Source organism: Amblyraja radiata, chromosome 7 (genome assembly GCF_010909765.2).
Source record: "Amblyraja radiata isolate CabotCenter1 chromosome 7, sAmbRad1.1.pri, whole genome shotgun sequence".
NCBI lineage: Eukaryota > Metazoa > Chordata > Chondrichthyes > Rajiformes > Rajidae > Amblyraja > Amblyraja radiata.
This window is the reverse complement of record NC_045962.1, coordinates 44,328,687-44,355,028: the sequence shown is the minus strand read 5'-3', so window position 1 is coordinate 44,355,028 and position 26,342 is coordinate 44,328,687. Positions and strand designations below refer to the sequence as shown.

Sequence of the window (26,342 nt, the reverse complement as noted above, 5' to 3'; positions counted from 1 at the left end):
AAGCATGATGCCAAATGAAACTAATCTCCTCTGCCTGCACGTGATCCATACCCCTCCATTTTCTGCGCATCCATGTGCCTATCTCAGAGCCTCTCAAACACCACTATCGTATGTGCCTCTGGAGGATTTAACAGTGAAGGATTTTGAAGTGCCTGACAAAAGTATAAATTAAACTACAGAGTACACAAGGGGATGGCCAAATGATTTGTTAATCAGGCGAGTTTGCTGCCACAATTTCAGAAATGAGGGAGCAGTAGAGAGGCAAAGAAGCTCAAGGAAGGAGTTACATAGGAGTTCAATCTATCAATCAACATAAAACTTTTATGGCATCACAACTGGAACTTCAGCCAACCAGGTGTTGCTGAGAAAAGTAGGGTCATTGTTTATTATTATTGTCTAATTAGAATTTGCAGTGAAAAACTTTGCTTTATGTGCTATCCAACAAATCATACTATACACCTGCTACATGGGTGGGTTTAAACTAAATAGTGGGGGGAGGAGACAAATTGGAAATACAAGGATGGAGTTAAAGGGAAAGAGAGCATAGGAAAAGTTAAGAAAGACACCAGAATTAACGGGACAGAAGGCTCACGAAGGGATGGGAGAGTATGGCCAAGTGAAATAGGAATCAATGTGAAAGGTAATGGATTAAAAGTATTATAAATTAATGCACAAAGTATAAGAAACAATGTGGATGAGCTTGAGGCTCAGTTAGATATTGGTAGACAAAGTGTTCAAAAGGGAACTGCAGATGCTGGAATATCGAAGGTACACACAATTGCTGGGGAAACTCAGCAGGTGCAGCAGCATCTATGGAGCGAAGGAAATAGGCGACGTTTCGGCCCAAAACGTCGCCTATTTCCTTCGCTCCATAGATGCTGCTGCACCCGCTGAGTTTCCCCAGCAATTGTGTGTACCTTAGATATTGGTAGATATGACATTGTGGGGATTACAGAGACATAGCTGCAGGAGGATCGGGACTGGGAACTGAATATTCAGGGTCATATGTCCTATAGAAAGGACAGGCAGGTGGGCAGAGGAGGTGGAATAGCTCAGTTGGTGAGGGATGAAATTCAGTCCCTTACGAGGGGTGACATAGGGACTGACGATGGATAAAATTGAGGAATTGTAAATGTAAGAAGACACTAATGGGAATTATCTACAGGCCCCCAAACAGTAGCCTGGATATAGGGTGCAAGTTGCAGCAAGAGTTAAAATTGGCATGTAACAAAAGTAATGCCACTGTGGTTATAGTGTGGGAGATTTCAATATGCAGGTAGACTAGAAAAATCAGGTTGGTTCTGGACCCCAAGAAAGGGAGTTTGTAGAGTGCCTCCAAGATGGATGCTTAGAGCAGCTTGTAATGGAGCTGACCAGAGAAAAGGCAATTCTGGATTTAGTGTTGTCTAATGAACCAGATTTAACAAGAGAACTCAAGGTAAGGTAGTGACCTTAATATGATAGGTTTTAATCTGCAATTTGAGAGGGAGAAGATTAAATCAGAAGTGTCAGTGTTGCAGTTGAACAAAGGGGGGTATGAAGGCATGAGAGAGGAGCTGGCCAAGGTGGACAGGAAAAGGATCCTAGCAAGAATGACAGTGGAACAGCAATGGCAGGAATCTCTGGGCATAATCCAGAAGATGCAGGATCATTTAATTCCAAAGACGAAGAAAGATTCTAAGGGGAGTAAGAGGCAACCGTGGCTGCCAAGGGAAGTTAGGGATGGAAGAAAACTAAAAGAAAAGGTGTATAACATAGCAAAGAGTAGCGGGAAGCCAGAGGATTGGGAAACTTTCAAAGGACAACAGAAGGTAACAAAACGGGCAATACGGGCTGAAAAGATGAAGTACGAGGGACAGCTGGCCAAGAATATAAAGAAGGATAGTAAAAGCTTCTTTAGGTATGTTAAGAGAAAAATATTCGTAAAGGCAAATGTGGGTCCCTTGAAGGCAAAAACAGGTGAAATTATTATGGAGAACAAGGAAATGGTTGAAGAGTTGAACAGATACGTTGGTTCTGTCTTCACTAAGGAAGACGCAGATAATCTCCCAGATGTACTAGAAGACAGAGGATCTACGGAGACAGAAGAACTGACAGAAATTTGCATTAGGCGAGAAATAGTATTGGGTAGACTGATGGGACTGAAGGCTGATAAATCCCCAGGGCCTGATGGTTTGAATCCCAGGTTACTCAAGGAGGTGGCTCCAGAAATCGTGGACGCATTGGTGATCATTTTCCAATGTTCTTTTGATTCAGGATCAGTTCCTATGGATTGGAGGGTAGCTAATGTTATCCCACTTTTCAAGAAAGGAGCGAGAGAGAAAACGAGGAATTATAGACCAGTGAGCCTGACATCAGTGGTGGGGAAGATGCTGGAGTCAATTATTAAAGAAGTAATAACAGTGTATTTGGATAGCAGTAAAAGGATTGGTCCAAATCAGCATGGATTAATGAAGGGGAAGTCCTGCTTGACTAATCTTCTGGAATTTTTTGAGAATGTGACAAGTAAAATGGATGAAGGAGAGCCAGTGGATATAGTGTATCTGGACTTTCAGAAAGCCTTTGATAATGTCCCACCACAGAATAGTGGGCAAAATTAGACCAAATGATATTGGGGGTAGGGTATTGACATGGATTGGCAGACAGGAAACAAAGAGTAGGAATAAATGGGTTCCTGTCAGAAGGGCAGGCAGTGACGAATGGAATGCCGCAAGGCTCGGTGCTGGGGCTGCAACTATTCGCAATATATATTAATGATTTAGATTATGGGATTAAAAGTAACACTAGCAAATTTACAGATGGCACAAAGCTGGGTGCAGTGTGAACTGTGAAGAGGATGCTGGGAGGTTGCAGGTTGACTTGGACAGGTTGAGTGAGTGGGCAGATGCGTGGCAGATGCAGTATAATGTAGATAAATGTGAAGTTATCCACTTTGGCGGCAAGAACAAGGAGGCAGATTATTATCTCAATGGTGTCAGATTAGGAAAAAGGGAAGTACAACGAGATCTGGGTGTCCTTGTTCACCAGTCACAGAAAGTAAACATGCAGGTACGGCAGGCAGCGAAGAAAGCTAATGGCATGTTGGCCTTCATAACGAGAGGATTTGTGTATCAGAGTAAAGAGGTCCTTCTGCAGTTGTGCAGGGCCCTGGTGAGACCACATCTGGGGTATTGTGTGCAGTTTTGGTCTCCTAATTTGAGGAAGGACATCCTTGGTATGGAGGCAGTGCAGCGTAGGTTCACGAGGTTAATCCCCGGGATGGCAGGACGGTCATATGATGAAAGACTGAGCTTGAATTCACTGGAATTTCGAAAGATGAGAGGGGACCTTATTGAAACATATAAAATTATAAAAGGACTGGACAAGCTAGATGCAGGAAAAAATGTTCCCAATGTTGGGTGAGTCCAGAACCAGGGGCCACAGTCTAAGAATAAAGGGGAGGCCATTTAAAACAGTGATGAGAAAAAACTTTTTCACCCAGAGAGTTGTGAATGTGTGGAATTTTCTGCCATAGAAGGCAGTAGAGGCCAATTCACTGGATGAATTTCAAAGAGAGTTAGATGGAGCTCTAGGGACCAGCAGAATCAAGGGATATTGGGAGTAGGCATATAAGTATGATATCGTGTCAGAACACAATAGGGGCTTGACAGGTATTTTAAGTGCATAAGAGGATGCAGTCGAAAGCAAGAGGAAAAAGTCAGAAAATGGAGAGTCAACCAAATCCAAGACTGAAGCTTAAACATTCCTTTGTTTAAAATTTTATATTAATATTTAATATTTAAAATTCCAATCAAATCCCTCTTGAGGTACTGGGTGATCAGCTTCTGCATAGCCTGAGCATAATCCTTCTCAATTGCGATTCTTTTCTGACTGAAAGACCTCAAATCTTCCAATGGGTTACTGATTGTGGATGATCAGCCTTGATCACAATGTATCATATTGAATGGCAGTGCTGGCTCGAAGGCAGAATGCCCTACTCCTTCACCTATTTTCTATGTTTCTATTCCTGAATCTGGTGATACGTGATTTCAAGCTTTTGTATCTTCTGCCTAACGGGAGAATAGGGGTAGACTGGAGTATGAGTGGGTCTTGATTATGTCGGCTGCTCCCCCAAGGCAGTGGGGTGTAGATGGAGTCGATGGGGGAGGGTGTGTGGGTGGGAGGGTGTGTGTGTGATGAACTAGGCTGCATCCATAAAAACTCTAATCGCTTGTGGTTTTGGGCAGAGCAGTTGCTGAACCAACCTGTGATGCACTTTGATAGGATACTTTCTCTGTTGTATCTGTAAAAAAAATGTAAGAATCATTGGAGACATGCTGGAGGTCTGCAGCGTCTGCAATTGGAGTAAAGCAGGAAAATGTAGGTAGGGAGTTGATGATGAAGATAAGGAAGATATAATCAGCCATGATTTAGATTTGTAAGTGGGATGAAGAGGCCTTTCCCCTTGATCTAGTTGTGCCAATGCAGACTGTGCAGACCCTGTGCTACAGTTTCTAACAGATTTTCTCTCTTCTTCTAGATGCACCTTGCTCCGACATGCTGGGAATGATGTCTGGGTTCATCCCTGACTCATTGATCACCTCCTCCTCCACACGGGACTATCACTGGTCATCAGGCAGTGCCCGGCTCGTTGCCAGCCGCTCCGGATGGTACCCACGGCAACCTCACCCCGTGTCTGGCACAGAGTGGATTCAGTTGGCCCTGCTCACCCCCAAGGCCGTCAGTGCCATCATCATCCAGGGGGCACGTGGAGCATCGTCCATGGGTGGTGGGATGGGCGGCGACAATAAGGCTTTTGTGCGGAAGTTTAAATTAACCTACAGCATGAACGGAGTCAACTGGACCTTCGTCAAGGAATCCGGAGGACAGAGGCACAAGGTACACTCCTCTATCCACTTCCCCTTCCTGTTTTGTGCAAGTGTGTGGATGTGTGTTCGTGTCTGGGTGCATGCATGTGAAAATGTGTGTACGCCTTTTTGTGTCTGTGTGGGTGTGGGTGTGCATGCGTGTCATGCGTGTGGGTCTGGTGTGTGTGTGTTTGCATGTTTGTGCATGTGTGTGTGTGTGTGTGTGTGTGTGTGTGTGTGTGTGTGTGTGTGTGTGTGTGTGTGTGTGTGTGTGTGTTTATGCCTTTGTGGCTATGTGTGTTATGCATGTATGTGTGTATGCATCAGTTCATGTGTGTTTGTTTATCTGAATACATGCATGTGTGTGTGTGCACGTGCATCTGTGTTTGCACGTATTTGCGTGCCTGCCCACCCATTAACTACACCCATTGACATGACAATTTGTAGAGGGAATGATTGGATGCATGGCTGGAAGCCTGCTGTAAGTGACTACTGACACACTTAATGTGAAGTATGAAGCTATCCTGCGCTCACTGCATCTTACTGAAAACACTATCCCGCATTTATCTGGAAAATTTGCTGTGGATTCAGCATTTGTTCTATTTGCTGTACTTCATAGAATCAAGTCACTAGTGTGAGTTAGATAGAGCTCTTAAAGATAGCGGAGTCAGGGGATATGGCGAGATGGTAGGAACGGGGTACTGATTGTGGATGATCAGCCATGATCATATTGAATGGCGGTGCTGGCTCGAAGGGCCAAATGGCCGACTCCTGCATCTATTGTCTATTGAAATGACTCAGGCTTGCTCACCAAACAGATTGCATAGCAATTCTATTTAAATAGACAGCATTTGTTGGAAAATAAACTATGGTGAATCCTCACCTACCTGAAACTCACTAGCTTCTCTCGGTGGGGTAATGCAGGGACAGCTTATGGACCCATCTCTCACCTTTGCTGAATTAACTGATTGCCAGTAAAGAGATGCTCTCTGGGTCCTATACTTGATTAGGATGTCACAGGATGCTGTACTCACTTTCACCATTCTTTCAATCGATGTTTTCCAGATTTAAAAAAATCTCCTTGGCTTCGTCTGCCAATTATCTTAAATCTGTGTCATCTGGTTACCAACCCAGTTACAAGTGGAAGCAGATTCTCCTTAATTACTCTATCAAAGCACTTCATAATTAAATTAATTTCAAGTAATTTGAGCATTAAGTGAAGAGGCAACTTGGAATTTTAACCTGAGTGATTTTACCTCTTTATAATAATTAAAATAATATGCTGGGTTTTAAAATCTACAGGCAATCGATCTGGGGCAGAAACAGCTGTTTTGGGAATCGAGGCAGTGTGTTTTCACAATGTGCTGGTCTGCCTTGCAATGTGGGGATCTTGGAGGGAGAGGGGAGGGGGAGGGGGAGAGGGTGGAGGTGGGGGTGGGGAAGGGAGAAGGGAGAAGGGAGAAGGGGAGGAGGGTGGGGAAGTGGAAGGAGAAGGGGGAAGGGGGAGGGGGAAGGAACAAAGGGTCATTCCCAAGCTGAACCTGGGCTAAGGGATCTCAGTTCTGTTCAGGAGCTGGAGAAACTGGAGATGTTCTCCTTACATTGGATGGATAGAGATTAAATGAGACATCTTCTAAAGAAGAACATAGAACAGTAGAGCACTAGAAGTGGCCCTACTGTACATGATGCCTGTGCTGAACATGCTGCCAAAATAAACTGGTCTCCTGGAAAGGGCGCAGAGAAGATTTATGAGAATGTTGCCAGTACTCGAGGCCCTGAGTTATTGGGAGCAGATGCGCAGACTGGGACTATTATTTCTTGGAGCGCAGGAGGATGAGGGCTGATCTTATAGTGGTGTACAATATCATGAGAGGAATAGATTGGGTAGACGCACTGAGTCTCTTACCCAGAGTAGGGCAATCAAGAACCAATGGATGTAGGTTTAAGGTGCGGGGGGAAAGATTTAATAGGAACCTGAGCAGTAACTTTTTCACACAAAGGGTGGTGGGTGTATAGAACGAGCTGCTGGAGGAGGTAGTTGAGGCAAGTACTATCACAACATTTAGGAAACATTTAGACGGGTACATGGATAGGACAGGTTTAGAGGTTTATGAGCCAAACGCAGGCAGGGTGGGGGACTAGGGTAGATGGGACATGTTGGCTAGTGTGGGTATGTTTGGCCAAAGGGCCTAGTTTCATGCTGTAAGACTCTATGATGCTATGACTCTGTGACATCAATGCCTGTGGATTGATGCATATCCATCCATTCCCTGCATAACCATGTGTCCAAATTAAAGTCTTAAATGGCACCACTGTATCTGCTTCCACCACCACCTCTGATAGCGTGTTCCAAACACCCACCATTCTCTGTGTAAAAACACTTGCCCATACATCTTCTTTTAAACTTTCCTTCTCTGACCTCACACCTATAGAATGTGACATTTCTATCTTGGGGAAAAAAATTCTGACTGTCCACCTTATCCATGCCTCTCATTATTTTATATACTTCTATATGGTCTCCTCTCTGCATCCAACCCTGGAGAAAACAATTCAAGTTAGTCCAACCTTATATCTTATACTCTCTAATTTAGGAATCATCCTGGTATCTCTGCACCAGACTTTGGTCTCCAAAGAATGATAAAGAAGCCCCAACACTAACTCCTATAATGGAATTAGTTATAGTGTTTGGGGAATATTTGCAGAGGAGAGGGCATGTTAGCGAGATTAATTGTTTAAGAAGAAACTGCAGATGCTGGAAAATCGAAGGTAAACAAAAAACTCAGCAGGTGAGGCAGCATCTATGGAGCGAAGGAAATAGGCCTATTGCCTTCACTCCATAGATGCTGCCTCACCCGCTGAGTTTTCCAGCATTTTTGTCTACCAGCGGGATTAATTGGATCATTCTACCAAAGTGCTTTCAAGACCAGTAAGTCATAAAAGGCTTGGACATGGTGGCTGTGGGGCAACATCACCAAGAGAGGAGGAATTCAAGTAGCAAGCAGAAAAATGCCCTTCTCAATTAAAAATAAAGGCATTATGTACCAGAGAGAAATAAACCTACTGGTTACCATATTTTTACTGATTAATCAATTATAACATTTGTTTTCATTCAACCTACCGCTTATTGATTTAACTTTCAACTTGTTGCAAGTCTAACATCCAGAGGAGATGATAATGTTTGCAAACTCTCCACTGGCAACAGTGAAAGGCAGGAAGAAGCGACAAGCTCAATGTCCTGGAGATGCCACTAAGTGTCTTCCAAGCTATAAAACCCTTTGCATCGTGCAATCTGTGCTGCGATGAAGGTGCAGCTCCACCCAAAGCAACCTGATCGTGACCAGAGCTATTGCTTTCAGTGATGTTGTCTCTCCAGTGTTTAGTCACCAGCCTGAACATTGGGGGTGATCCTTGCTGCCTTGGAGACTTGATCAAAGCCAACACTCCAAGGCCAGACCAAGGGAGTGCCTCAGATGTTAAACTGAACCACAACAGCTCCTCCCTGGCACAAACCTGATATTACCGGCCACCACTTCTGAATAAGTGATTAGCCAAGTGCCCTGGCTAATATTAGCCCTCTCCCTCTCCCAACCAATGAATTATCTGGTCACATATTCCTTTACAAATTAGTTTAATTAGTTATCCACTTCCTTCATTGCAGTCATGATTACTTAAAAAAACATTTCTTCATTGTTTGTAAAATGCTTGGGATGTCCTGAGCAAATGAATGGTACAAAACAAATGTGTTCTTTTTTTTCAGCTCAGGGGTCCCTCTATTAACCTATGTCTTTCAACAGTAGATTAGCTAGTTCAGTAGAGACTCATGGTGGGGCTTTGGTTACTCTCCCTTAATCCGCATCTCTTCCTCCTCCTCAGATGTTTGAAGGGAACATAAATTATGATACTCCCGAGATTCGACGATTTGATCCTGTGCCTGCACGGTTTGTCCGAGTGTATCCGGAGAGGTGGTCTCCTGCTGGAATTGGGATGCGTTTCGAGTTGCAGGGCTGTGATTTACTGGGTAGGTGCCTTGGGGAGATGTCCCCAGATGTGTGGTGAACCCTGCTGCTTGAATGTGTGTGTGTGCACGCGTACGTGCTTCTACATGTACATATGTTTGTGCATGCATGTTTGCATATATTGCATTTATGCATTTGTTGGCTTATGTATAGGTGCATATTTTTATACTTTAGACGTTACTTTAGACTGAGACTTTAGATTTTACTTTAAACAACCTTATTTATACTTGTTCGAATGTGTGTGTGTTTGTGTGTGTGCTTGTGCAGATGTGCGTAGACATATGTGTGTATATATACGCATGCTTGCGTGGTATGTGTGTGTATGTATGTTTGCATGTGGGAGCGTCTGTGTGTGTTTTCCGCACAGGATTCAGCATTTAGTAGTTCAAACTGCTTAACAAAGTAGCAGTAACAAGTGGCCCCAGGTTAAGCCACAAATAACAGTTTACAATCTTGACATATTTCATCTGTGTGGAGACAAGAATCTTGATCGATAACAGTCACATTTTTACACAATCTCACTGACAAGTTCTCTAGCTCTGCAGTCTCGGTAATTGCTCACACAACTCAGTTAGCATCAAGAGCAATGCAATGTGTTCACATAGGATCTCACTCTTCTTTGCACACAACATTGTAATCCTTCAATATAGTATGTGCACCTGAAAGCAAACCCACGAGTAGTATCCAGACACAAAGTCACTCATTGCCACACACACACTTAAATCATTGCACTCAGAGTTGTAAACCCAATGACACATCTTCATTCACTGTAATCTCCTACTCACGACCAAACTCACATGTGCTCTTAAAATGCACACAAGCTCACAGTCAACAACAAAGTCCTACATATACACAGTATTACTCGCCATATATCTAACTCAATGTATATTGGATGAACCTAAACAATCTCACTCACTCTAATTTTACCTACACACCATTTCTCTTGCCAGCAATAGAGAGAGAGAGAGAGAGAGAGAGAGAGAGAGAGAGAATTGGTTGTGGACAGTTGACTGATGGCTACCTCCAAATTGACACAATAATTTGGACATTCTTACTCCAAGTAGTAAAAAATACTTCCAAAACGATCTTTAAAAACTAAGTTGCGGGGATTGGGCATTTTGATTAATACAAAACTTTTCAAAGAAATTGGGTGTGTGGAACGAATCTAATAATTTGAATGGTGGAGGAGGATTCAACAATTGTTCTTGGCTGCCTGTGTTAAACATGTAAAGCTGTGGTGGGTGTGGATTTTAAGTTGCTTTCCAAAATTTGGTGTCATGGATATTTGGAGAGAGAAATATGTGCAGCCCTTTATCATATTTGGAAAAGCATAATAAGGCAAGTTTCTTCCCTTTGTATTTCACTCTGAAGTTCAGCTAGCTGCATTATGAATTGGCAATTTATACTTTAAAAAAAACCCAGTTTATGCCTGGGGCTGCTCTCCAGATGTTTGGGTGTGGAACAAAATCTCAAGCACTTGGCTCTTGGTTTCCAGTACAGGAAGTCATCAAGAGAAAGAGTCTGTTCCTAATCAGGCACGGAGTTGGATAGGCACTCCACGAACAAGCTTTCCAGCTACAAGATTGTCACCCCTGATTCACCAGTTATGGTTCCCTCTGTCCCTTCAGGCTGCTTCTTCCACTGCACAGCCAGCATGCAGGCTGTTCAACCATGACAGGTTGCAGCTGGGGCACCAGTGCGGGCAGTCTATTTATCCCTGCACGCTGTTATGAAAGCAACACCACCCGCAACGGGCCACTGCCTTGTGGTTTCATTCAATTAGCCTTTGGCGATAACTCCCAGCCATCTGCTTGTTATTATGTGAGACAATAGCACTGTGCCCCATTGTCAGACTTCAGTAGTAGCTCGTCAGATCTTGGAGTAATCCTCCACCCACACCCCCATCCTCTTCCCCCTTTCTTAGTTATTTTTATTCTCTTTCATCAGTTTACATTCTGTCGCCTCCTCTTCTCTTTTATCCCCTGCTACCCACCTCCCCCCACCCCCTGCCCCCGTACTCCTTGCTTCCTATTCCCTCCCGCTCAGTAATTATGTTTCCATTAGTCGCGGGTAAAAAGGAAGCCAAGGTCACCTCTTTGAACTGGGCTCAACACAGCTGAGGATCCATGTTGAGAGGTGAAGCTGGGCAGATGCCCTGCCCTGTGACCTAAAACACAAGGTGCTGGAGGGACTCAGTGGCCAGGCAGCATCTATGGAGCGAAATAGAAAGACGATGTCTCAGGTGGAGACCTTTCTTTAGAAAGAAGCTTTTGTCAAGTTCTGAAGATTTCATTTGTCTCGACCCAAAACATCATCTGTTCATTTACCTCCTCAGATGCTGCCTGATCTCCTGAGATCCTCCAGCAGTTTGTTTTTCACTCAGGTTTTCAGGATCTGCAGTCTCTCGTGTCTCCTGGGACCAAATGGAATTGCATTTTCCTTGTTTTCTCTCCCCTCGATTCCAACCCCTCTGATCCTGTCAGAATGAATATTTTTCATATTTCCGGACAACAACGGAGGCCATCAGCCCATCAATTCCACCTGTCAGATGCTTGGTCAAAGAGAGGCTTCACGAAGGATCTTAGATGGGTGGGAAGATTTAGGAACTATATTCCAGAAATTGGGATAGAGATGATTTAAGCAATGGCCACCAATAATGACACAAAAGACAGATGTTGAGGAGGTCAGACTAGAGAAATGTTAAGGATTTAACACTCCGGGATTATAGAGATAGGAAGGGGCTGAGGCCAAGGAGGAAGTTTAACGTGAGGATATGTATTTTAAAATATGGCCTGATTCTTTGGTGGATAGGATATTCATTTTTAAACGTGCTGGGAATAAATCTTAATATAGCTTTGTTAAATTCACATTCATCATGATTTGATGAGTTTCCCACCTACATCTAATTGAACTAGTAGCAGTCATCCTCATTTTAACATTAGATGCAAGTTTCATATTTTTGCAATAGGACTTGGAAGACATTATCTAGTTGAACAGTGCTGAGGGTGTTCTGTATTATTATCATGATCTTCCAGATGAGGGAATCTGTCTGATCAGGTGGATCCCATGGTATTGTCCACAGAAGAGTAGGGAGTTCACCATTTGCTTTCGTTCCTAACCAATGCAACCAATATTGTTTAACTGAAACAAAACCTGAACAACACCAAAGTGTTGGAGAAAGTCAAAGTGATCTGCCTTAGCTGACAGTGAATGATGTTCCCAGTGCATGGATTCTCTGCTTTAAGATGTTCATTCACCCATTGCTCCCCATGCTCCATCCCTTGCCATGGATACATCAGCAGACCCCTAATTTCCTAATTTCCCAGGCTACCATATCACCTCTCCCAGGCAAGCCTCGATGTCTTGGTGGCTAAACCTGACAGTGATGGCAATCACCCAACATCACCGTCTCCCCAACGGAAAATCTGACCTGTACTTGGAACACATCCCTGAAGGTCATCCCTGAACCTAACATGGACTGTCCCTATGAAAACCTTAATCCACCTACAGCTCCATGGGAGGGAAGTCCTCCAGTCTTTTGTACACAAATGTTTGAGTCTTGCGCACAAAGTGTTGTTGCTGAGATCGATGGATTGGTCACTATAAAATCATCACTACTTTAGGTGGATGGCAGAATGGGAGAAGAGATCAAGGGTATGTGAGTGAGAGAAGGTTAACGGAAATGCTCAGGAATTGTTTTTATGGGGTTGCGTGGATTTCATAAACAGAATTGCCTCCTCCTTTGTCAAAAATATCTGTAAATAAGAAAATGAAAATGGTTAATCCAGAAGACCTCAGCTCTGAAACGTACGTTCTCAGTTTGGCACTGAAGTGTCAGTTTACATTTTCTCTTCCTTTAGACGAGCTGTACAGTCTTCTGTAATTTCGTTCTCATTGCTTTATTAGGACATGTAACCTCTGTTATAAAATTCAGACCAGATACTCTGGGAAATTGGCAGGAGTTAGCTTTTAGCAGTGATTTAATGCAAAGCTTCTGAGGCATTTAAAAAAAGCTATTGTGATCATGAAATTATTTGGTGCAGACAATATTTGAATGTATGCCAAGTTGGACAATGAAATAAAGAGATTAATTCACATTTATAATAGAGTTGTTCTAATATGAAACATGAAACATTATCCAGAAAACAAACTGGTCTTTAAATTCCTTCCACCCTTCACGTCTTGAGGTTCAGACACAGACCAGGCACATTAATTTTAAATATAAATTCAAATGTTTAACAGAGTTCATTGTGTTTTAAATTAGTCACAGATTTTGTTTTCTGTGAGTGTGTGTAATAACTATCTCCAAATAGCACATGCATTTGCAGAAGGTCTTTTCATAACAACTTCATATTGGGCAGATTTGCAAGAGTTTTACTTTATTGCAAAGTGGTGATCATTTGTCAATTTGTCGGGGGGTTATTATAACATAATTAAGTATAAACTCCAAGCTGGGTTTATATAAAATGCATTTGCAGAAAGGTTAATCAAAATGAGAAATCCTTACGCTGCGAGTTGGCAAACAATGATTGATTGAAGCACATATTCTTGCAATGATGCAACCTCCTTTGTTCACAGAGATCACTGTGTTCCTCCAATTCATCCATTTAAGATGTATTTGGACAGACACGTGAACAAGCAGGGAACAGAGGGATACAGGCCATGTGCAGGCAGATGAGAATAATTAGATTAAACAAGATGGGGCGAAGGGCCTTTGCTGTGCTGTACTTCTCTATGTCCAACGTAACAATGTAACATGAGTGCAATTTGCAGCTGTCTTTTAACCTACCGACCATGAGTCATTGTGATATAGGAGGAAGCCAGAGAACCCGGAGGAAACTCAAGCGGTTTTCACAGGGAAAATGTGCAAAGGTTTTGTGTACGGTTAAAAAAAAAGCAATGTTAAGTTGACAATTAGATCACCGAGCATTCTGTCTTTCCAGCAACCACCACGTCTGCTGCCACTGTTGTATCCACACAGTGGGCTGTGGAGAATGCCACGGAAGCTCCTTGTGTGGACGAGGCTGACCCTGCATGTATGGTCGGCTCCCATGTTCTCGGTGAGTGATATTGTAACTCAGTATTGTATCTCTTGTATAGTACGACTTATTGTATCTCAGTCTCACAACAACAAAATGCATTGATGCTTTTGTCTGCATTAGCTTCAACGATGTGGCAGGAAATAAAGAATGCAATGCAGTCTCCTTCCAATTAATTGATATAATGCCAGCTACAGTCAAGTGGATCAGACAAATCCTCACGAAGCAATGAGCCAAGCATCCTGAGGAACACTGGACCTTAAGTCTAGTAAAATATTGGCCTGTGTACGAGAGAAAGACTGGGTCAATAATCAAGGCTGGTAATCCGGAGAAATGTTTGTTGATAAACCAGAGAACCAAGGCCAATTCTTCACAGTAGTGCTGGGCCAGTAACTCACAATCACATTGGGCAATAGCCCAGGGGGATAACAAAATAAGAAACTCTGGCCAGTATTCCAAACAAATCATCGAAAGTAGATCAAGGAAGTTAACAGAATCAGACAGATACTGGGCTGGTAATCTAGCAAATTCAGTGGTCCAAGAGTGCAATCAATCTAAATATCCATCAGGATAAAACAAAGTTTACAGAAACGAGCCAATAATTCTGTAAGTCAGAGAAACTACGGCTCAATGGGCTGAATCTATTCCCCATAAGTGAGCGAGCTGTGGACAGGTCTGAGCTTAAAATGAAAATATTCTGAACAGGAGCCATACCTGCCACTTCTGACCTTAGCAGGACAAGAATTGGAAAAACCACACGGTCATGGAACTGGGTTGTCCACTTAAGTCGTAACCACAAACGTTTGGAATCTCAGCAGGGAGCGTAGATTGAGGGGGATGTGAATGGCCAGGCTGGGCGAGGGGGATGTGGGTAAGACCACTGTTCACCTGACCACAAGCAAGGTCAGAAAAGCGATATCCAGTCAACTTCAGAACACCACTGTTCCCACTGGAGAACCCCTCCTGCTAATCCTCCTTGTCTTCCCCTCCTTGTTGTCGTTAAGTACACCGTAACATCAATGTTCCTGACATTTCCCCGACTCCTCCCCAGCTCAGGGCCCTGTTCCTCCTCACCAACAAGCTCATTGTCAGTCAGGTGCCTGTGTGAATCCTGAGCGGACTGCAACTAACATAAATCGGGTCTGTCAGTGACGGCGAACAACACGTGCAAGGGAGGCAAGGGAAACACATGACAGGGTGGGTCTGTTGTCCAGCGGGTGTTCCCATGAGTGGCCCATCCCCATTCAGGGCTAGGCTTGGTGCGACCAACCCCCTGTCCAGGCACATCTCCGTCAGCCACTCAAAGGAAGGGAAAGGAAGGCCTTGTTGCCTCTTCCCTTTCTCCCCTGTGAGGTTCTATTTTCCTGCTTTACTAACTCCGTCTCTCATTGTTGACTAGATAAAGCCCTCCCCAGCTCAAGATCTCTCAGGCTCTGCACTACTTCTCTCTACATTTTGCTTCCCTTGTCCCTGTTTCCATGGTGACAGCAGGAGGCATTGAACTTTGACATGGTTTCTCTCTCTCACGTTCCGTGAGTATTACCTCTCAACCTCTATGTCACAACTTTGTGCCCACCTTCTTGCACCCCCCCCCCCCCCCCCCCCCCCCCCCCCCCCCTTGCTGGTCTTAGTCACTCTCTCGCTCTCCTTTCCTTCACCACTCAGACTTCTTGTATTGACTTACACACAGCACATAAGCATGGACCCTGTTTGCTTTGTGTTTGCAAGGTTTCCCATAATAATTGCTTGATCACTTTCTGCATATTTAAGGTCAAATCTTAAAAGGTAACTGTGAAAGGATTTGCAGTCTAGGGAAGTATTATATACGCAATACCTATTAAGAGAAAGAGAGATCGGCTGCATAGATGCACTTCCTGAGAGACTAAGACCTTTGCTGAAGAGAGAGCTTTACCATTAAGAGCTCTTAATGATCATGTTCCCCTTTCAAGGTGTCACATTAAATAGTCTTCCTGGGGAGACTCTCACAATGGTATTTTCCAAGAGCAGTAATGTGAGACTCAGAATTCGTTGTGGATGATAGTTTATTTCTCAATGACCAGTAAAACAAATGATTATTAGCAGGATGTTTGAGCTAGAAACAAGGAACTGCAGGTGCTAGTTCATACCCAAAAGCAGACAGTGCTGGAGTAACTCAGCAGGTCAGGCAACATCTCTGGATAACATGTTCTCCAAAGATGCTACCTAACCTGCTGAGTAACTCCAGCAGTTTGTGTCCTTAAAAGTTTATCAACTTTGTGATCTGCTTTGCATTTTCTGTTCCTGCTCGTTGGAGAGGTGTTGGTTTATTTAATTGGGGGGCTGCTTTGAAACATTTCCTTGAGGTGGATCCAGCATTCCCACTGAAAATGAAGCCATATGGAAAATAGGGACACATGGAACTGCAGATGCTGGAATCTTGAGCAAAACCTATTGGAGGAACTCATCTTTTGGAGGCAGCATCTTTGGTGGAATTGGACAGGAGACAAGGGTCGGGAGGGGAAGAAGGGTCTTGACATGAAATGTTGTCTGCCTATACCTCCAAATATGCTGCCTGATCCACTGAGTTCCTCTAGCACTTTGTGTTTTGGGATCACGGACAGAAACTGGGAGAGTTGCCTTTTACAATGTTGGTCTGCTGTGCATCATTGGAGTAAGGAAGAGGGAGCAGAGATACAGTGAAAAGCTTTGTTTTGCGAGCTGATCATTGTGGCAGATCATTCCATATATGTCCAATCAAACCACACATTAGCACGTCAGGTAGTTGCATAAAAGATAAATAAACAGACTGCAGAATTTCACGTGTAGGAAAGAACTACAGAAGTTGGTTTAAATCGAAGGTAGACACAAAATGCTGGATTAACTCAATGGGACAGGCAGCATCTCTGGATAGAAGGAATGGGTGACGATTCGGTTCGAGACCCTTCTTCAGACTGATGGAAGAAGGGTCTCGACCCGAAACGCCATCCGTTCCTTCACTCCTGAGATGCTGCCTGTCCCACTGAGTTACTTCAGCATTTTGTGTTCACCTGCGGAATGTCACAATTTAGCTGCAGTGAAAGTGAAGATAAATAAAGTGCAGGGGCCACAACGAGATACACCGGAAGGTAGACAAAAATGCTGAAGAAACTCAGCGGGTGAGGCAGCATCTATGGACCGATGGAAATAGGCAACATTTCGGGTCGAAGCCCTTCTTCAGACAGAGATACATTGGAAGATTGGGAATATATCCTTAGCATATGAGTGTGTAGCGAGAGTAGGAAAAGAGTCTGGCTCATTGAATTGTAGAAATTATGGCACAGAAATGGTGTTGATGTTCCACAGATGTTGCCACATGTTATTTATCTCACCCTGTTCCCATCTCCCTCACAAACATATCCAGCTTCCTTGCACCCATTCCACTCCCCTCCCTGTAGATCTGTGGTTGCTTAATCAACCATGTTCCTCTCAGTGGGTAAGAAGACGAGTTTAACATGGTCGAGAAGGAGCGGTGAGGTATTAGTACCTTACCGCCAACAATATTGCTTTCCTCATTCCATGCCTCTGTTCAGGGCAAAGGTTGTAGATCAGCTGTAGAGGTAGCAGGAGGGAATTAATACATCACCTGATGAGGGAGTGGCTTATTATTTTGCAGAAATCAATCCCAGCATCGACGGCTTCAACTGCAGTTTTGGGGACTCACAAGGCAATGAGCTCTGTGGCTGGTCACCTGACTCTTCAGCCCTGACAAAATGGACTGTCCACTCTGGGAGTCCAACGACTGAAGACCTGGGGCTCAACTCTCACCACCATGCAGGTAAGTCGAGATAAAGGCGAGTGAGGGTATCTTTACTTAGAGCGCAGCCATCTCCCGCTCTTCACTGATTTCTAATGGTTGTCAGGGTTTACATTTGCTGTTGATGTTGGGCAGCAGCCTGGTTTGTGCCTTACTCTCTCACCTTACACTTCTTGTCTCTGCCATGAATGCATTGAAGATGCAGCAGAGCTCAGACAACCCTGCTCTTGTCCAACCTTCCATCATCCAATGCCAGAATGTCCTGAAAGAGACCGGTCACAAAGTCTAACTAGACTTTCTCCTTCCCAAGCCTGATTTTAGGCCATAAGCTGTACCTGAATACTTTTATGCTCTTCTCCCTTAATCACTCAGCAACCTTTGACAATCATCTGGGATCTTTACACTACTTCATTTCCTGACCCTTGCATATCCCTCGTCTTTATCCCTCATCATTGACCATAGACTGAAGCATTGGTATCCTTTCTCTCAACCATTGCACCTCCATACCCCTCTTTCTTTCTTTAACACCACTTAAAAACAACCTAATTTGTCCAAATATCTTGTGAACTGGTTGCAAGAAATTTGTTGTCACATGGAATCTTTCATATACATATCCCCTTTTTTTCAGATAAATGGAATTACCTGCGCTTAGAAACTTATAAGATGCTGGAAGGGCAGCGAGCCAGGCTCCTTAGTCCCATAGTGCCGCCCCTGAACAGACACCGTTGCATGGTGTTTGGGTATCAGATGCACGGTGACAATGTAGGTACTCTAAGGGTACTGCTGAGGAAGAAAACAGATGATGTGATGCTCTGGTCATTGAGAGGAGATCAGGGTGACAAGTGGAAAGAGGGAAGGATCATCCTACCAGGATATAACAGTGACTATCAGGTAACCTGCCACTTACATTGCAGTCACAGTGCATTACCAGGAGTTCTCTGTTTCATTAAATTCCATTATTGTATGTCCCTTCTCCTCCTAGGTCATCATTGAAGGCATTGTAGGAAAAAATGCGAGTAAAGAGATGGGCATTGATGACATTGCCATCGCATCTCATGTCTCGCTTGACCAATGCATTCGTAAGTACCTGAGTCTCTCCCTCAACTGCAAATTAGCTCCTGCTACCTATGGGCTGAAAGGGAACGAGTGAGAAAGGGAAAAACATGACGGGGTTAGTAGGTTCTGTAAGCTAATGTATCAAGGACAGCAGTGTGATTCAGTAGATAGGTTTATTGTTGCACATCCCAGTTTAGATCCAGACCTCTGGTGCTGATTGTGTGGAGTCTGCAAATTCTACCTTTCACCATAGATGTCCTGGTTGCCTCCCGCATCTCATAGATGGGCTGGTTTGTAGATTAATTCACCACTGTAAACAACCCATAGTTTAGGAGGTTGCAGTTGATGCATATGCGGGAGAGAAAAAGTTACAGGAGCATAAAAGGATAGGCGGAATGGATGGATGGATGGGAACACATAAACTCAATGGGCTGAATGGCCACCTTCGGAATTGAATATGAAAAAAACAGAACATTGCCAATCGTTTATTATTGATGAATGAACTAATTTTATTCTTTGTTACACCCCCTGACCTGGGCTCATCTGTACATCCCTTCTTAGCTTCTTTTCCTTAGGGCTCTGAACTCCAACAATATGAGTAATATCATTGTTATGATATGATGGGTTGCGTGGGGTAACTTGGCTGGATACAATCTGCAGTCACAATACTCTGTACTCACACAGGATAAGAGTGTTCTGCTTTGGTAGAACAAGCCAGAGAAATGCTACACTGTTAGGGCACGAAATGGGAATGAAGATATTATTAAAAGGGCATGGGAATTGTCTTGTGAATGACAGAGCTGGAAGTTCATGTAGAAAGATTGCAAACACCTTTAGTTTTAATGAGCGTCTTAACATCTGAAACATGGCAACCTGCCTGTATGTGTCACGATCACACGGTTAGCCGTGAAGTTGAGACCAGAGAGTCCGTTCTTTTATTTTGTTGGTTGAGAGATTAACATTACTGTGATGTACTGCAGAAATCTTTTATGCTTGTCTGACTGCAGATGGGGCTTTGCTTTAATGTCTCAAACACAAGAGTACAGCACTCCCACAGTACCTCATTTCGAGAGTCAGCCAATATATTGTATTTGGTTATTCCCACTTTTGTAATAATGATGACGACAGCACTGTAGAAGTCAAAGATAGAAACATAGAAACATAGAAAATAGGTGCAGGAGGAGGCCATTCAGCCCTTCGAGCCAGCACCGCCATTCATTGTGATCATGGTTGATCGTCCCCTATCAATACCCCGTGCCTGCCTTCTCCCCATATCCCTTGACTCCACTAGCCCCTAGAGATCTGTCTAACTCTCTCTCAAATCCATAGATACAGTGTGGAAACAGGTGTTTCAGCCATTGGGTCCATATCAACCATGCACATTTACACTAATCCGATACTAATCCCATTTTATTCTCCACAAATTCTCATCAATTGGTTTCTGGGAGGAGACTGGTGGGCCCCGAGATGAACCCTGAGAGACAGCAGGCGCTGAAACCTTGAGCAACAAGCTGTATACTGGAGGAACCCACCGGGTCGAACTGCATCTGTGAGGGGAAAGAAACCTGCATCAGAACTAAGAGTGGAGAGGGGGGACAGCTGGTGCAAAGAGGATAGTGGGAGTGATGGGACAAGAGGCGGAGGTGATTGGTAAACAAAGCACTGGTGAAGGATGATGGGCCAACAGAGCCAAGATGGGGAGGGGGAGGATGTGGGTCGGGAGAAATATGCAGGCGGATGATAGATGGAGGAAAATTAAATAATAAAAAAATAGGCTAATGAAGCCAGGTAGGTAGAGGGAAGAGTCACCATGGAGACAGCTGCTGGAGGGTGATAGAGGTGAGAGGAGAAAACCCACGTTGTCACAAGGTGAACCTGCAAGCTCCACACAGGCAGCACCCAGGGTCAGGATTGAATACGAGTCTCTGGCAATCTATCCAGGTCTCTACCAGTTGCCCCATTATGCCATTCCTGGACATAAACGTGTCTCCTACCTGTGTTAATCTCTTGGTCATTTGGCCTCATAGTTCTGTAGCAAAGTATCGCAGGGTACCCAGAAGGTTAACTGTTATTATACTTTATTCACAGAGCCCACCAGTGCCTTTCCTGGAATCCCCACTAGTGAGACACCAACAGGTGAGTGTGTTATATTCTTACTGAGTTGCTAGATACTTGTAACTCTCAGACAATGGCCAGTTGGAGATATTTAACCACAAGGAAATGCATGAGCAAATGTAAGGGCTGTTTCTCCATGTCCAAAAGCTTTTCCTTGGCCTGTTTAGGCTTGACATAAAGTTGCAAAAGTGGAAAGTAATCTGGAACTGACAAAAAAGGAATGCTCTCAAATTACTCTGTGGGCCGAGCACTTGATGAATTTGTCTGAAATTTTCCTCCTCGCTCCATCTCTACATGAGCAGTTAATCTATTTATTAAAAAAAAAGATTAACTCCCTGTGAAAAGTAGCAGAGGGAGGAGATTCAGCAAAGTACACCAAGTGTTTGTACACTCACTGTGTGCAGCATAGCGTTGTTTCTGTACTTTAGGCTCTGATTGATTGGCCTACCACGGTAAATTTAATCTCAGAGTGTTTTCTGATTGCTTTATTGTTTGCGGCCGTGCTTGAGGATGTGCTTTTATAATGTCATCGATCACATTGCACAGAAACAACAGAAGTGAAGCCATTGTGCATCATGGGGTATTGCTTGGCCTCACTGCCTGCTGTGGTTACGGTGGATTCTGGGAGATTCCCAGGCCCACTACCGCCATCACCCTGGAACTCTGCCCAGCTGAAGGGCAGCCATTTTGATCGATCAGATGAGCTGGGTAACACTTCGCGACCCACGCAAGCGCGACCTGCTGCATTTAGAGTCAGGTGGCCACCAAAGAATGGAAACTTAATTCCAAATCTCCATCCTTCCCATTCCACCTTGGCAAGGACGCCATGATTGGTGACGGCATACTCCCATGATGCACCAGGCCGCTGAGCATGCTCTTGTCAGTCAAATGAGATTAGTCCCAGTGCTATTTTGTGTCTCTCCACCAGGGGGGAGCCCTGCGGGGAGTGAACCCACGGTGGAGTCCGTGTCAGCACAACCCATACCCAATTTCTGGTATTACATTATGGCAGGAGGAGTTGCTCTGATAGTGCTGCTCTGTTTCTCTCTGAGCATGGTGCTGTACCGCCAACGCTATGGATTTGCAGCCAAGAAGAGCCTTCACTCGGTAAACGTCCATTTCCCCAACGGCTGTGTTACGGGTGTGGAGCCTAGGCTCACTATAAAAGTGGGAAAGGAAGATTACAGTTCAAACTGAGAGAACACACTGCTAGGAGTGAGTACCCATTAAAATTAAACAAAAAACAAACCGAGAAAGGTTAATCATATTGCCAGCTCTACTTGCACTCTCCACTGCAATCGCCATGGGAACACCGCTACTTTTTTCTCTCTCTACTCAACATCACGCTTGTGGATTATAAATAGAAAAGAAAGAAAGTGACGATCTCAAATATCGTGTACATTTTCCCTTTCTTCCGAGAGAACTGGTTATGCAAGATCTCCACAAGTAGCATGCAAGGCAGACTGGAAGGACAACCCTTCTGTGTTTCTCTGGGAAGGAATGGCTTTGTGAAGACTTCTGTAATCTTGGGTGGAAAAGAACCAGCCATCATAATCTATGAAAAAGTATTTTTTAAGAAAGCAAGGAAGTGCATCACAGTTCCCACGGAGGTCATTTTGTTGTAGGGACAGGCTGAAATTTTATTTAATGACAATGGGGCAAAGTGGTTGCTTTAATGCGGGATAATTCTAGGCAATACATGCTGGGTTCCATGATTGTCGATATTCATTATCTCTGTCTTAATTTTTCACAAGCCTTTATAAACTACCTCTTCTAACTTTCTAACATTAGGAATTGATAAAACTGTTTTATCTGTTGTGCTCTTTTGTTCCCTCCATCCCTTCATCCAACACCATCATCGCTGGGTAACTAGTCAGGCAAAAACTAGCTGTTTTTCATGAGATTGGTTTTACCTACACTCCAAAGCAATTCACGATGCTTATTCAGGGAGTGCGGGATATGATGCAGATTGGGACATTGTACTAAAGGCCTGTTCATATCTGATCAAAAGCTTGTATCTAACTCCCATAGATTACAAAAATATGTTGCGTGCAAACTTGCATACATATTTGTGCATCCAATTGTTTTCTAACCACGCCTGGTTCTGATTATTCTCTCTCCCGTTGTGGGAATCATGTATTTTGACGTTCATCTCCCATTAATACCTGGACAATTCAGCCTCTGAAAATCTTCATGTTTAAAGGAACTGAAAAGTTTGCCTTGATCTGTGCTGCTTATTGTTGAATTCTGACTGGACAAATGTGTTCATTGTCCAACCTCCTGCTGCACAATTGCAACTTTAGCTTATTCAAACAATTGAGGTAACCTGCCTTACAATTTGATAATGGAACACTGAGTTAATAGTCATATAGCATGGAGATAGGCCCTTCGAGATGCCCATCTTTCCTGTATTTGGTCCATATCCCTTTAAACATTTCCTATCCATGTACCTGTCCAAATGTCTTTAAATGCTGTAAGTGTACCTGCCCCTAACACCTCCTTTGGCATCTCGTTCCAAATATCCATCCCCTTCTGTGTGAAAAATGTGCCCCTCAGATCTCCTTTAAATATATCCCTATGCAGCTTAAACCTTTGTCCTCTAGTTTTAGTCTCAGCCTCTTATGTTCCAGAACGAATAATCCCAGCCTATCCATTGAAGATATTGTCAAATTTGTCTAAAAACTGAGGGCTGCTGGTAGATAAAGCATAAGACACAAATGTTCTTACCTCGGATGTTGTCTGTGTGGAGTTTGCATGTTCTCCCTGTTTCTGCCTGGATTTCCCCTGTACTCGGGCTCCCTCCCACTTCCCAAAGGTTAATTGGCTGCTGTGAATTTCCCCTAGTGTAGGGGGCTGGTGGGAGAATCAGTGGGTAGTTGGTTTGCATGAGAGAGACTGGGTCAGGGAAATAACTAAGGGAATGGGACTGATGGGAGCACACAGGCCCGATGGGCTGAATGGTACCTTTGCTGGAGGAAAATAGAAAACCTCAAGCTCGTGGCTGGCAGGGGTTGGACAAATTCCAGTCTCCAGCCAGGAAGTATGATTAACATGATGACCTGACTTGGGTTTTGCTTGGAGGGGATAGTAATTCACATTTAATTGCTGCAAATGTTTAAAAGAATCCTTCAGATGTTTGAAAGGAGATCACTCTTGTGCTTGATTGTTTTGAAAGGCACGTCTTTGAAAGACGTAGTCAGGCTGAATTGTGCAATGTTGAGAAGGCAAAGGAACACACCTGCCTGAAGTACCCTTGCCTTCCAGAACAAACTCAGAACAGGAAGAAAGACAGCTTGTAGAAACAAGGAATTGCAGATGCTGGTTTACAAAAAAAGGCGCAAAGTGCTGGAATAACTCAGTGGGTCAGGCAGCATCCCGCGAGAACATGGATGTGTGACTTTTCGGGTCGGGACCCTTCTTCAGACTTGACTAGAATGCAGCTTCATGTGTTAGCTTTTGTAGGAGCTGCTGAAGTCCACCTGTAATATGATATCATGGTTTCATCGGATTAAAAAACCCAGTTCCAAATGTAGGTCAGTACAAACAGTTGTAGGCCTCAAGAATCATAAAATTAGAGTAATAAATTCTATAGCACAGACCACGGAAATAACTTTCCTTCACAGCTCCACCTGCCTCATATCCCTTGCCTCAGGTTGTAAATTTGTGTCTGCTGGTCTGCAAACCATTTCCTAATGGGAGCAGCTTCCCTCTCTCCATTTAAATCAGTTTAAGTTTGTCTAAATTTCCATCCAACCTTCATTGCCCCAACAACATCATCATCATCATCGTTGAAAACATGGTGCCTTACAATGCTATGTACGACAGTGATCACAACTTCTACTGAAGTGTGGATGGCTGTTGGCTCGCTAGAAGCTCATCCGCCCTTTGACAGGTCTTGTTTTTGGTCCTGCTGGGGGTCCACAGCCCCCTCCTCACCTGGCAAACCAGGTGGAGGAGACGGTTTAGTCGCCGTCTATCCGACCATGGAGCAGGTAGCACGGGATTACATGGTACCCGTGGCGGGGGGGAACTCTCCCCGACCTGATCTCGTCCAACAACAGGAAATACAAAAATGCAAGAAAACAGGAGCAGGCCTAAGAAACCAGGTCCCTTAAGCCTGCCCTACCATTCAATGTGATCATAACTAACCTATGCTGGCCTCAACTCTTCCTCTGTGCTGGTCCCCTATAACCTCAATCTTTCAAATAAATGTCTATCTCCACCTTACCTCCACCACTCTCAGGGGCACAGAATTCCAGAGCGAATTCTGAGAGAGGAAATGTCTATACTTATCAGTTTTAAATGACCAGTCTCTTATTTTGTAACCATATCTCTTTGTTGATGACTCATATACTAGTGAAAACATTTCAATATCTACCCAATTCATCGCCCTTGAGAACTTAAATGTGTGAATAAGGTAAATCTTCATTGTTTTCTTTTAACTACAAAGAATATAGACCCAAACAGTCTAGCCTCTCTTGATAGGATAACCCTCACATCTCAGGAATTAACCAAACTTGGTGAATCGCCCTTGGATTGCCTCCAATACCACTATATCCTTATTTAGGATTGAGGACTAAAATTATGCGCAGTAGTCCAAGTGTGACTTTGCCATCTCCCTGTATAACCGCAACAAAATATCCCTAATCTTAAACTCCAACCCTTTCAAAGTAAAGGCTGAAATGCAGTCTGCCTTTTCTGCTGCTGGTTGGACCTTGCGATTCATGCATTAGAACATGCATTAGAGGGCGGCACGGTGGCGCAGTGGTAGAGTTGTTGCCTTACAACACCAGAGACCTTATTACGGATACTGACTGTACTGAGTTTGTACATTCTCCCCATGACCGCGTGGGTTTTCCCCGGATCCTCCAGTTTCCTCCCATATTCCAAAGACGTCCAAGTTTGTAGACTAATTGGCTTTGGTAAAAATTGTAAATCATCCCTAGTGTGTGGGATAGTGCTAGTGTATGGGGATCGTTGGTCGGCGTGGACTTGGTGTGCCAAAGGGCCTGTTTCCACGCTGTATCTCTTAAATTTAAAATTTAAACTTAGACATTTAGATGCCTCTGTTCTTCACTCATCTGCAGTTTCCCTCCATTTGATTCCTCTTACTCAAGTGCATCCCCTCACACTTCGACAAATTAAACTCCATTGGGTATATTTTCACCCAGACACTCTGGAGAACAACACAGGCTACCCCAGTCGAAACAAGAAAGCGCATTCCCTCTTCGGCCATGCCTGTCCTACCATTCGATTTCTGTGCCAAAGTTGAGTCATGGGGTATCCATCGACCCTACAAAAATTCCAGCAGCCTTTTGTGCATCAGTGTGAAGCAGAAAGCAATAAAAGCCTTGTTCATGAAGTTAAACAAATTGTAAACAGGTCCTTCGGTCCACCATGTCCGTAATGACAATCATCCCCCCACTTACACTGATCTCATTTTATTCTACACAAATTCCTGGAATCAATTACTCATCCACATACTAAGCCCAGTTTA

General features: G+C 43.9%; 1 protein-coding gene across 2 annotated transcripts in view; it reads left to right on the top strand.

Moving 5' to 3' along the window:
- The window catches only part of nrp2 (neuropilin 2), a 92,111-nt gene that overhangs the window by 49,052 nt on the left and 16,717 nt on the right, over positions 1 to 26,342 (top strand). Inside the window, exons 9-16 of one of the 2 annotated variants that reach the window (XM_033024353.1) lie at positions 4,520 to 4,878; positions 8,721 to 8,865; positions 13,807 to 13,923; positions 17,534 to 17,695; positions 18,303 to 18,565; positions 18,657 to 18,753; positions 20,819 to 20,866; positions 21,774 to 24,685. In XM_033024353.1, the coding sequence (XP_032880244.1) occupies positions 4,520 to 4,878; positions 8,721 to 8,865; positions 13,807 to 13,923; positions 17,534 to 17,695; positions 18,303 to 18,565; positions 18,657 to 18,753; positions 20,819 to 20,866; positions 21,774 to 22,042 (1,460 nt within the window). In that variant the 3' untranslated portion in view covers positions 22,043 to 24,685. Of the gene's footprint in view, positions 1 to 4,519; positions 4,879 to 8,720; positions 8,866 to 13,806; positions 13,924 to 17,533; positions 17,696 to 18,302; positions 18,566 to 18,656; positions 18,754 to 20,818; positions 20,867 to 21,773; positions 24,686 to 26,342 lie in introns of those variants that run through there. The other variant, XM_033024352.1, reaches the window with a different exon arrangement.